A 13,252-nucleotide genomic window follows, 5' to 3' on the forward strand; every position below is an offset into this window, starting at 1 on the left:
AAGTTGGTGGAGTGCGTCCACAGTACCGAGCCTAGCATTGACAGTACCGAGGTTAGCGGAGCATTGCACTGTAGGTAGCTATCCCAGAGTTCCCACAGTCTCCACCACCCATTGGAATTCTTGGTTAAGCTCCCACTGCCTGATGAGGCAAAAACATTGTCATGGGTGGTTTTGGGTACATGTCATCGGTCGCCTCTCCCTCCGTGAGAGCAACGGCAGACAATCGTTTTACGCATTTTTTCCGCCCAGATGCCATATCACGGCAAGCGTGCAGCCCGCTCAGCTCAGCCACCGCTGTTGTGTCTTGTGTGCTGCTGGCAGCAGACGGTACAATAGGGCTGCAAACCATTGTAACGCTTCCGCTGCCACTCTGCTCTCCTGCTCTGGCAGCTGATGGTATAATTGGGCTGAAAAACATTATCACGCTTCCGCTGCCACTCTGCTCTCCTGCAGATGCTATACCACAGCAAGCATGGAGCCCGCTCAGATCACCAAGAAAGTTATAAGCACTGTAAACACCTCGCGCATTATCCTGCAGTATATGCAGCACCAGAACCTGCAAAAGCAGGCGAGGAAGCAACAGCAGCGCGGTGATGAGAGTGACGAGGACATGGACACAGACTTCTCTCAACACACGGGCCCTGGCAATTTGGACATCATGATGGTAATGGGGCAGGTTCATGCCATGGAACGCCGATTCTGGGCCCGGGAAACAAGCACAGACTGGTGGGAGTGCATAGTGTTGCAGGTCTGGGATGATTCCCAGTGGCTGCAAAACTTTTATATGCGTAAGGGCACTTTCATGGAACTTTGTGACTTGCTTTCCCCTGCCCTGAAGCGCAAGAATACCAAGATGAGAGCAGCCCTCACATTTCAGAAGCAAGTGACAATAGCCCTCAGGAATCTTGCAACGCCAGACAGCTACCGGTCAGCCAGGAATCAATTTGGAGTGGGCAAATCTACTGTGGGGGCTGTTGTGATCCAAGTAGCCAATACAATCACTGAGCTGCTGATATCAAGGGTAGTGACTCTGGAAAATATGCAGGTCATAGTGGATGGCTTTGCTGCAATGGGATTCCCTAACTGTGCTGGGGTGATAGACAGAACGCATATCCCTATCTCGGGACCGGAGCACCAAGGCAGTGAGTACATAACCGAAAGGGATACTTTTCAATGGTGCTGCAAGCACTGGTGGATCACAAGGGACGTTTCACCAACATCAACGTGGGATGGCCGGGAAAGGTACATGACACTCACATCTTCAGGAACATTGGTCTGTCTGAATGGCTGCAGCAAGGGACTTTCTTTCCAGACCAGAAAATAACCGTTGGGGACATTGAAATGCCTATACTTATCCTTGGGGACCCAGCCTACCCCTTAATGCCATGGCTCATGAAACCATACACAGGCAGCCTGGACAGTAGTCAGGAGCTGTTCAACTATAGGCTGAGTATGTGCAGAATAGTCGTAGAATGTGCATTTGGATGTTTAAAAGCGCGCTGGCGCAGTTTACTGACTCGGTTAGACCTCAGCGAAACCAATATTCCCATTGTTATTACTGCTTCCTGTGTGCTCCACAATATCTGTGAGAGTAAGTGGGAGACGTTTATGGTGGGATGGGAGGTTGAGGCAAATCGCCTGGCCACTGATTACACGCAGCCCGACACCAGGGCAGTTAGAAGAGCACAGCAGAGTGTGCTGTGCATCAGAAAAGCTTTGAAAACCAGTTTAATGAGTGGCCAGGCTATGGTGTGAAAGTTCTGTTTGTTTCCGCTTCATGAAAACCCACCCCCTTGGTTCACTCTACTTCCCTGTACGCCAACCGCCCTCCCCTCCCGACTTCGATCACCACTTGCAGAAGCAATAAAGTCATTGTTGTTTCAAATTCATGCATTCTTTATTAATTAGTCACAGAAATAGGGGGATAACTGCCAAGGTAGCCTGGGAGGGGGGGGGGGTGGAGGAGTGAAGCACCAAGTGGGGTGGTGGAGGATGGGAGGAGGGACGGACAAGGCCACACTGCACTTCAAAACGTATTGAATGCCAGCCTTCTGTTGCTTGGACAGTCCTCTGGAGTGGAGTGGTTGGGTGTCCGGAGTCCCCCTCCCTGCATTCTTGGGCGTCTGGGTGAGGAAGCTATGGAACTTGGGGAGGAGGGTGGTTGGTTACACAGGGGCTGCAGCAGCGGTCTGTGCTCCTGCTGCCTTTCCTGCACCTCAACCATACGCCGGAGCATATCAGTTTGTTCCTCCAGTAGCCTCAGCATTGCCTCCTGCCTCCTCTCATCATGCTGCCGCCACCGCTCCTCTTGCTCCCGCCACCTCTCATCTTCCATGTCCCTCCTGTCCTTGTGTTCATTTGTGCTTTCCTGGACTCTGACATTGTTTGCCTCCATGCATTGGGCTGGGCTCTTTCAGTCAGGAGGACTGCATGAGCTCAGAGAACATTTCATCGCGAGTGCGGTTTTTTCGCCTTCTAATCTTCGCTAGCCTCTGGCAAGGAGAAGATAGTGTGAGCATTGAAACATCTGCAGCTAGTGGTGGCTAACAGCGGGAATGATTTCTTTTCAGCCACAGGCACACAGCCCAGCAGGAACGGCCACCTCTGAATGTCCCCTTAATAAAATTCCCCTATTTCAACCAGAATAACACAGAGAGATAAAGAACGGATGTTGCTTGACTGCATTCCAGTAGCTTTACTGGCCACGAATATATCCCAAGTCTTCAGGGCAAATTAATCATTAAACATGCTTGCTTTTAAACCATGTATAATATTTACAAAGGTACACTCACCAGAGAGGCCTTTTCCGCCTTCAAGGTCCAAGAACCTGAGTTGAGAAGGTAATGTCTCCAGGGTGATAAACAGTTCCTGGCATTTGGAAGAATGGTTTCTCCACTTGCCTGCTGTGCGGTATCTTCAACCTCCTCCTCCTCCTCATCTTCCTTGTCTCCAAAATCCTCATCCCTGTTGTGTGACACTCCCTTGCATGAGTCCACATACAGGGGTGGGGTAGTTGTAGGGGCACCCCCTAGAATTGCATGCAGCTCCTGATAGAAGTGGCATGTCTGGGAGTCTGACCCGTTTGCCTCTTTGGTTTTTTGGTAGGCTTGCCTGAGCTCCTTAAGTTTCATGCGGCACTGCTGTGGGCCCTTGTTATAGCCTCTGTCCTTCATGCCCTTGGAAATTTTTTCAAATATTTTGGCATTTCGTCTTTTGGAACGGAGTTCTGATAGCACGGATTCATCTCCCCATACAGCAATCAGATTCAGTACCTCCCATTCGGTCCATGCTGGAGCTCTTTTGCGATTCTGGGACTCCATGGTCACCTGTGCTGATGAGCTCTGCATGGTCACCTGTGCTGATCAACTTGCCATGCTGGCCAAACAGGAAATAAAATTCAAAAGTTCGCAGGGCTTTTCCTGTCTACCTGACCAGTGCATCTGAGTTGAAAGTGCTGTCCAGAGCAGTCACAATGGAACACTCTTGGAAGCTCCCGGAGACCAATACCGTCAAATTGCATCCACACTACCCCCAAATTCGACCTGGCAATGTCAATTTCAGCGCTAATCCCCTCGTTGGGGAGGACTACAGAAATTGATTTTAAGAGCCCTTTAAGTCGACAAAAATGGCTTCATCGTGTGGACGGGTGCAGGGTTAAATCAATCTAACGCTGCTAAATTCGACCTAAACTCATAGTGTAGACCAGGGCTTGGAGTCATACAGCCCCAACAGTGAACTTTCCCACTCCAAATTGATTTGGACGGATGGGGGAGCACCTCCCCATACGGTGAGTCCTCCTCCCCGCAGCTGAGAAGCAATGGGGGCAAGAAGCAGGGGAGGATGCTGAGCTTCCTGCAGCTGGGGGAGGTTTCTGGGCATGGGTCTGATGCAGCCCCAGCCACTCCTTGCAGGGGAAGAAGTCCCGTTCTCTCCTGCCTCCCGCCCAGCCAGGATTAACACCTGATCCTGGCTCAGGATAGGAGCCACTGGCTGGGATGTTCCCGGCCCTGTGTTGATTTACCTCTCCACTGGCTGCTCCAGGTGCCTGAAATGATGTACCTGCACAGCTAGGGAGTGGTGCGTGACTGCTCTTGCAGCTTCCCTGTCAGAAAGTCATTCTATGGGGAAGCAAAGAAATCTGCAGGGGCCATTAATTCTGCGCAGAATTCCCCCAAGAGTATGTATCACAGGCCACCAACAGCACACAGGACCTGCATACTAAGGATGAGGGAAACAGTAATAAGAACATGTAAAAGCAGCAAAGAGTCCTGTGGCACCTTATAGACTAACAGAAGTTTTGGAGCATGAGCTTTCGTGGGTGAATACCCACTTCGTTGGATGCATGCATAAGAACATGTGTTTATATAGAACATCTCTTTGCATAACTAGATTATTTGGAGCTGATTAGGGGTTTTTTTTAAAGAAGATTTAAGCAAATAATTTAAACATCAGAGGTCCCTAGGCCATCATCACCAGGCAATTTTCCATAGCATCATGACAGACATGTATTGAAGAGAAATTTGGAGGAAAGTGTAGTGGCTTACCACACTATTTCAGGGACAGTTTACCATGCATAAGGGTTGCATGGAAGATTGTGTGATGTTGCTTGTGAAGCAAGTGAATAATTGGCCAATGTAGTATAAAGAACAGCATTATTAGTAGAGCAGAGGACATGGGGCGCTAACACAATAAAGTACAAATACAGATAAGAAGGATGAGTCTAAACTGAGAAGAGCCTTAACAAGTCTGGAACTTCTGAAGGTGAAGCCAGTGGAAGGACTCAAAGAGCAGGATGATGTGTTCAGACATATGGGTCAGGAAGATGACCTTAGCAGCAGTATTTTGAATATACCTCAGGGAAGCGAGGGTGAATGTCAGGAAGATCAGAGAAAAGGAGGTTGCAATTGTCAAGATGGGCAAGAATAAGAGCCTAAACAACCGTGAAAAGACTGGATTTTAGAGATGTTATAGACATTTGGACACAGTATGAAATGGATGCTCATATTTGCATTTCAAAATAATGTTACCATTCCTTTAGCATTTAAATAAAAAAGCAGAAGCAGTAGAAGAATGAAGAAAAGGATGGACATCAGTTCCACGACAACAAATAGCCCTGGTAATCAAACTTGTAATGAAAAAAACATTATGTTTCTTTTACAGAAGAACAGTGAGGAGCCAAGTAGGAGCCGAGTCCACAAATCTACTCTAACCAGAAAATAAGGAAGATGCGAAGAGTCTGACCTTCCTGCTTAAAGGCCTGATCCAAATCCAATTCATATCAATGAAAAGACTCCCTTATCTTCAATGGGAGTTGAATTGGTCCACAAGGAAACAGTGAAAAAGAGAAAATTTAAAATATCTGCATATAGTCTCTGTTTGTATGAAACTGTTCTCACTTTACCAGCAAGCAATATATGAAAGGTGGTTAATTGGTGGGAAATGCATGCTGTCAATTTCAGCATTGCCGCTTAAGCTTGCAGGTATAGCTATCTTATACCTTCCACAAGAATTCCTTCTCAATTAATGGTGAACCATACATAGATCTATCCAAGAAGTATAAGTCATTTATGTCTGAACTATAATTTAAACCTCAACTAGAACATAAAGAATGTAAATAGCAAACATTAAAATAACATAAATAGCATGAATGGATGTAAATGTCAAAGGGAAACAGAGTTGGTCAACAGTGACTAACCCTTATCAACTCACTTCTGAAGCACAGTAAGGGCAGGTCTACAGTGGAGGGGGGGTTCGATCTAAGATACGCAACTTCAGCTACGTGAATAGCGTAGCTGAAGTCGAAGTACCTTAGTTCGAATTACTTACCGTCCTCACGGCGCAGGATCGACGTCCGCGGCTCCCCATGTCAACTCCGCTACCACCGTTCACGTTGGTGGAGTTCCGGAGTCGACAGGAGCGTGTTCGGGGATCGATATATCGCGTCTAGATGAGACGCGATATATCGATCCCCGAGAAATCGATTGCTACCCGCCGATCCAGCCGGTAGTGAAGACTAGTGTGTGACTAGCCAAACTGTTAAGCATAATGGAGAAGATCTCAACAGGCCATCACTCTGACATGGACTCACAATACCCAGAGACAGACACACACACACATAATTTTAAAAGATAAAAGTATATTTGGTGTTGGGTTGATACTGTTCATTAAACAAGAACTGTGTAATAACAATATTTGCATGCTCAAATTTTTGTGGTAATTTTACCAAGATTTTTATTTTACTAACAAAATGGGTTTTCTTCCATCCATATACCCCAGAAGGTTATTTGGACCGCCAAAGAATTATTGTAATGAAAAAAATAAAGATGATCAGCTGCAGGCTGTTAAATGCTGAACAAAAGCAATACATTTCTGCAATGAATATAAACTCCCTCTCACAGTAACTTGGTAACTCAGTATATTAAGAGTTAGCAAGCACTGACAATCAGATTAAAATTATGATTTAAATTCTACTTCTCAACAAAACATGATGGGAACTATTATTCATAACAACTGTAGTTCCCCTTGAGGAATCCAAAGAAAACATGGTTGACGGGTCATGTCCCACTGCTGGACTGGCATACCTTTCCCTGGATAACAAATGTCTTTTTAAGGGTGCTGGGTAAATTGTGGTCAACCTTGTAACAGTACACTAAGCTATCAACATTAAGTAGCCAATGCCAATCAAGAATGAGATAAGAAGGGAAAAATATGTAAATAAATAAAATCTCATTTAATTACAACAGCTTGTTTTCATTTCAATAAATATATTTCTTGGATATTTCCATTTCATCTAAAAGAACAAATTTCATAACTTGTTTGTAAAGACAAGGACTAAAACTCAGCAATATATATTAGATAAGCTATGCATAACAGATTAAAAATAATTGATAAATTCTTCATCTTGTTTTAAAAGTCACTTCAGTTGAGAAAATACATGCTGCAACTGCCTTTAACTTTACATAACTTAATCACCAATTGTTAGAACAGCATTCACCCTTGTTAAGGCTCAGATCTTCTAGACGATGAAAATGCTAAAGAACAACCAGACCTGCAAAGACTCTCCTCCATTTTAGATTTTTTTTTAACCTGAACCTGTCAATGAAAAGTTTTAAGTGAAAGGAATTCAAGATTACTGTACAGATTTTAAAAAGTGCTCTCCACCCAGCAACTCCCACTGAAAACAATGGAGAATCTCTCATCCCCACCTCAAACTGGGGACTGAGCTTTGTTAAAAACTTGGCCACTTATTTAGGTGCCTAAATGGGAACTATAGGTTGTTGGGCCCTTTTGAAAATTGGGTCTAAGACGTGTAGTTCTTATAAATAGGTGACAAAAAGTACCGTAGCATAAAACTAATAATAATTTTTCATGCAAATTGAACAGGAAATCACAATGGGATGTGCTCACATATATTACTGTTTATAATTGAAGTTCCGTTAATGTACACAATTATTGTTGCTGTCCTAACTTTTGCATTTAATCAAACTACATGATGTTGGTTATCTCAAGTGAATGTAATGATCATAATTGCATTCCGTAGGGAATGATGTTCTCTACCTAGCCATAACATGCATACAGTCACACAGCTCCACTAATTTGCCTCACCTTGTTCTAAACAGGGCTGGCTCCAGGCATCAGCATTCCAAGCTGGTGCTTGGGGCGGCAATCTGCAACGGGCGGCAGTCCCCCTTGTTTTGCCCCCAAGCAGCGTGCCGAATTGCCGTCGTAGGCGGCGGGGGCAGTCCGTGTGCCCTTAGGGCGCCAGGCGCGTTTCCGCGGCGGCTTCAGCTAAACATAGAAGCTGCCACCGAATTGCCGCCACCGCGGAAACGCGCCTGCCGCCCTAAGGGCACACGGACTGCCCCTGCCACCTGTGGCGGCAATTCGGCGTGCTGCTTGGGGCGGCAAAAACTGTAGAGCCGGCCCTGGTTCTAAAGCAACCACCTTTGCATGAAAGAGTAGTTCAGTCTCCCTGCCCAATCCTGGGCACTGGATTCTATGTGATCACCTGACCGCTTGGAAATGGAATAAGATCTTCTTTCATCAACTTATTTCACACAGGCCTAAGAGCCATCTGACAGTAATATCTACTGTCCTGTTTAGGAACTGAATCAGTAATCGCCAAGTAAAAGGCTCCGTATCCAATTAACAGTCTTCGGAAGCATTTTTTTAATGCTTGATGCCTTATTGTAGTCTTTTACTGTAAACACTACCACATTAGATGAGAGGAATCTCTAATGCCACATTAATAAATCTAACAGTAACATATTAACAATTTTACTGTGATTTCACAATACTAAGCAATAACTCAAAACTGACATCCTTAATATTGTTAGCTTATAAATACATTTAACACTTCTGTTAATCTGTCAATATCAAGCATATCCCTTTAAAGGGGAAACAGAAAAACCATCTAGATTATAAGCAATGTAATATGGCCAGTGTCCAAAAAGAGGCCCTTAAATGAAGTTATATTTTAACTGGTTTTAATATTGGCTTGATTTTACTTTTAAAGGACACTGCAAATTGACAGTAAGAAACAATGAAGGAAGTTCTATGACACATCAGTGTTTTTATCCATTTGTTTTGTCTGGCCTCTGTGTTATAACACATTGTAGGATCTGAAAAACAAATATACAACTTTTCTAAAAGTAATATTTACTCAACAGAAAATATTGCTCTTGTTCTGGTTCACCTACTTCCATTTTTATGCTGTAGTTCCGGCCAAGAACACTCTCCAGGAGTTCTTTGATCCTCTGGTCTGAGGGAGACTGAAAAGTAGACTGCAGAGAAGCAATTATTTCATCAATAGACCTTGCAACCACTCTCACAGGCAACTTTGGTGTGGAAGTAAGCTCTTCTGGTTTGCTCTGCTGGAAGTTCTCCTCATATATTTTTGAAGTGTCTGGTCTAGTTATGTCTCTAGTCTCTTCCAACTGCTCTGAAACAGACCTCACACTTGGATGGCTGCAGGAGACACTGCTTCTTTTACTCAGTACTCTTCCCAGCTCAACAACTGAATCTTGTTGACTTGCTTTTGAAAGTTCTCCGCATACAATTTTTTTATCTTTTTTCCTAATAACTTTTTTCTTTTTAGAAGCCTTTTCACTTGAATCAGAATCTGTAGAACTAGATTCATCACTTTCTTTACTGTCATTGCTAGCTTCTTCAGTTCTATTTGTTTTTACAGTCTGAACATTTATCTTTAGAGAATGGGCTCTGCTCTGCACTTTTCTAGTATCTTTGACTTTCTGTAACTGAATGGGGGTGTTATAAGTTACTAGTCTTGGACGAAGAATAAGTTTGCGATATTTAGGCTTCCGAGGTGGTGCTGGTTGTTTTAACATAGTGATTTTTTTAGTGGTACCTGCTAAAGATGCTATTACTGGCATCTTTACACTTGTACTTTCATGACTACAACTACTATTTTCCATATTTATTTTTTCAGAGTTACTTTTCTGATTTTTGTCAGCATTGTCCTCTTTTACAGAAGATTTATTTCTTTGAGTCATCATACTGAGATCATGAGTTTGTTTTTTCATGTCTCTTACTTCAGGAGAGAGCCTTACTTTTCTGTGAATTTCAGAACTGCCAATGAATTCATTGGGGACATTTTTATTTATATTAATGATAGGCTTATGTGAACTCTCTGACCTCTGAAGATGATACTGCTCTAACTGATGGGACTGATCTGATGTTAAATCTTCCAGTAAGGGCTGAGTGCTCACATTTGTATGAGCAGTAGCTACTGCTTGTTTGAATTTAAGAAAATCCTGCCGAGATTCCTTGCATATAATCTCACGCTCCTTAATCATATTTAGTTCTTCTAGATAACTTAGTCCAAAGTGCTCATGTTTTCTAGCCATTTCCTTTTAATGTATGTGGCCTGTAAAGCAAAACAGAAATGTGTTTATGTATGTTATATACAAGCATAGACCCCAAGCCTGCAAAGACTTGTGCACATGCTTAACTTTATGCACTGCGCTTAGTTCCATTCATTTCAACAGGACAGCTCACAGTATGTACAGTTAAGCACGTCTGACCAGCCACTAGCACTTTATCTACAGCAACTCCAGCCATTGCTGCCACAGCTAGAAATTTTGTGTAGAGAAGGCCTAAAAACGAGAGTCCTAAACGCAAAAAAAACCAGGTGGAGCCTTCACCTGCAATAATAAATGATCCCCTCCAGAAATATCCTACTCTCTCCCATCAAAGAAAAAGATCCCCCTAAAGAAACTTCCCTTTAAAAGAGTATCTGGAAATGATACAGCCCCAGAGGAAACCAGCTACCCCCAAAGAGATACAACCTGACCTCCCCAACATGAAATATACCACCCAAGTCCCCCAGATGGGACCCCTCCTAAGCACGCACCCAGCCCCCAAATGTCCCCCGGCCCGCCCCAAGCCACCCCCAAAAGACACCCCCGTACCCCGCTGTCCCCACCAAAGAACGCGCCCGCAGGCTAAACGACAGCCCGTGGCGCTGAAGGGTCAGCGAGGCCCCAGACCGAGCTCTCACCTGCCCCCGGGGAGACAGCTGGGCGCAGTCTGCGTCCCCGGGCTGGAGGGCAGGGAGAGCCCCAGCCACAGCCCTTCCCGCGGGGCGGCGGCTCTGCCCACACACCGGGCCGGGGCGGGGGGAGGGGGGACGCGCTCGGGAACCTAGCAACAGACCCGCTCGGCTCGGTGCGTGCGGCCCGGCGGGAGAAGAGTGGGACCCGCGGGGCGCCTGCTTCCCGAGAGCGCCCCCTGCAGCCGGGGAGGGTCCAGCGGGGGCGATGGAGGGCGGAGGGGCGGATGCTCCAGCCCTGCCCGCATTAACCTCCCCCGGCCCCGGCTGCATTTCCCCGGCGGTAGCTGTGCCGGTCTCAGCGGGGATGCAAAAGGCGAAGCAGCTCCCGCTGATGAGATCCAGGCTTCAGCGAGTAGCGCGGGGTACCGGTGCCGGACTCACTGCGGAGCGGGTCCAGCTCCTCCAGCAGTCGGTGCAGCTGCACCCGCTTAGGCCAGCCCCCAATGTGGCCCCTGCTCTGCTAATCTCGGGGTCACCCGACGAAGGGGGACACTTGGCTTCGAGGCAGGCGGAGCGGTCTGGACACCGGGCTACGTGAGGAGTGTCTCCTCCCCAGCCCCGCGCGGGGACGCAATGGGAAACCTTGTAGGTGCGATCCAGCTGTGGGAATTGTCCCCTGAGGTTACCCGCTGGCTGAGGGGCAGCGACCAGGGTCGGATGTCTCCCACCCACGACGAGAGCAAGCAACCTTCAATCTGATCCTGGATTTTCCTTCAGCCTCTTTTCTTCTCTGTATAAAGAAAACTCTGTTGCGCGTTGGATGATGATGCGCACTGGCTCCATGACATTTCTACTCTGAGACTGACTGTCAAAATGGCATTCATGGGGTTTCATATTTATTTACCTCTCAGAGACTTCCAGATAAAGTCCAAATACCTCTTTCTAACTGCCAGCCCTGCAAACTCAGCCTGAAGCTGAAGGTCAAACTTGGCTCTTTCTGGCTCATTCTTCAGCAGCAATAAAGTTTCGATCACTGGAATTTAACTAAAACGGTGGCTGGGGACCCGTGGGACAGAACAGAATCCAGTCCTGCTCCCAGAACTGTTTCCACTTTGCAGTGCTAACCGGAGTCAAAAGTAGAGAAAACAGTTATGAATGGAGCCTCCCTTGTGCCTGTGGTTGTGGATAATAACCTGGTTACCTATCCATAGAGGTACCCACTATACCTGATATAGCTAAGATCTGAGAGTTCCATGTTAACACTAATCCTTTTGGAGATTTCTGATTTGGGAGGATGGGGATCCCTTCCTTTAAATAATCACACCCAATGCAATACCTTTTAGATACTTATCCAAACTGAACCTGGGTATCTCTGAGGCTGGCCCATCATTGATGTAAATGGTCTTCGCCACCAAGGTTTATTCAAAATGAAAGAAGAGCAATATTTCTCACAAGAGAACCCAAAAGACAGAACCCAGAGAAAGAACAGAGACAGATTAATGAATTTGAACACTTATGCCCTTCCATTTTCTTTTGATAGTCCATCTAAGCCCAGAAAATGTCTTGTTATTTTCAGGAAGATGTTTACCCCCAAGATGGAAAATGATTCTCTCCTCTCTAGGAGGGTTTGTCATCATTCACTGCATTCAGCTTTAAGGTGGGAGGGGAAAGAAACCAACAAGAAGTGCCAAAGAAACTGCCTCAGCAAATGTTGTTTCTTTCAAGCTAGAAGAATCATAGATGAAACATTTCTGGTTCACAACATCCGGGAGACAGGCATCAGGTGCTTGGTGATGAATCCACTTAATTCAGAGACACTCAAACCCAAGTGACAGATACAAAGCAGAATCCCTTCCCTTCCATTTTTTATGCTTATTCCTTCTATTTTCACTTAATGTGCAAACTATTTGGAAGGCTCTCAACCTAGTGGTTTTGCTATGTACTACAGTGCTTACCCCCATTAATATTTATGTACAAAACAAACCAGGTTGCTGGGTAACCCAGAGGTGAAGGTCAGTGTGTGTTACAGGTCCCCCCTGTGCTGGATCAACAGAGGATTTGAGTTTGCTAAGGCCCCAGCTACAGAGCTCGTTAGCCCAACCTCTAGAGATTTACACTTCCAGATCAGTTCAGTCTCTAGTGTTGGCCAAGATGGTGGCCATCACAAATGCATTAGAAAAATATACAAAGCAAAGCCCCACATAATTTACCATAATCTGAATTTAGGTGAAGGGTTTAGTACTCTCCACTCCCTTGAGAGGCAGAAATTCCATTGCACTCTAACAAGATTCTAATTAACTGACTTCTACCTTATTGTGCTGCTCCAAGCGCCAAATTTCTGAAGTTCAGCTAATTCACTGGCTTGTATACCCTGCACCTGCTTTTCCTTTAATAGTCCTTTATTAATTTCTCCCTTTAAAATAATCTCCTGATATTAAACATACCAGATAATACCCTGGGGGGGGGATCCACAGTCCAGTTATCCCTGGCCTCCTGGTGCTCTGCAGCATCAACATATAAGCAGGCAAGTGTCCCACTTTTGTGACATAGAGCCACAGTTGCAATTTGCCAGGATCCTTGTGGCTGCAGCAAATTTGCATACCTGTTTGCATAATATAGTCATGTCTATGGATTGTCGCTATAAATCGATGCTTTTATTTCACCTCGTCATGGTCCCCAAACAGCTGTCTGATAATAATGAACTTTTGTGATAAGTTACTTGCACCAGATTCAAACTAG

At 45.4% G+C, this 13,252-nt stretch overlaps 1 protein-coding gene across 3 annotated transcripts in view; it reads right to left on the minus strand.

The window, feature by feature from the left end:
• TTC6 (tetratricopeptide repeat domain 6) overlaps positions 1-10,652 on the minus strand; it is a 154,218-nt gene extending 143,566 nt beyond the window's left edge. For all 3 annotated transcript variants that reach the window (XM_045015740.1, XM_045015739.1, XR_006579141.1), the window contains exons 1-2: positions 10,520-10,652; positions 8,700-9,886 (exon numbers count right to left, since the gene is read on the minus strand). In XM_045015740.1, coding sequence (XP_044871675.1) covers positions 8,700-9,866 — 1,167 coding nt within the window. In that variant the 5' untranslated portion in view covers positions 9,867-9,886; positions 10,520-10,652. The remainder of the gene's footprint in view (positions 1-8,699; positions 9,887-10,519) is intronic.
• Between the last annotated feature and the right edge of the window lie 2,600 nt (positions 10,653-13,252).

Source organism: Mauremys mutica, chromosome 4 (assembly GCF_020497125.1).
Source record: "Mauremys mutica isolate MM-2020 ecotype Southern chromosome 4, ASM2049712v1, whole genome shotgun sequence".
Lineage (NCBI taxonomy): Eukaryota > Metazoa > Chordata > Testudines > Geoemydidae > Mauremys > Mauremys mutica.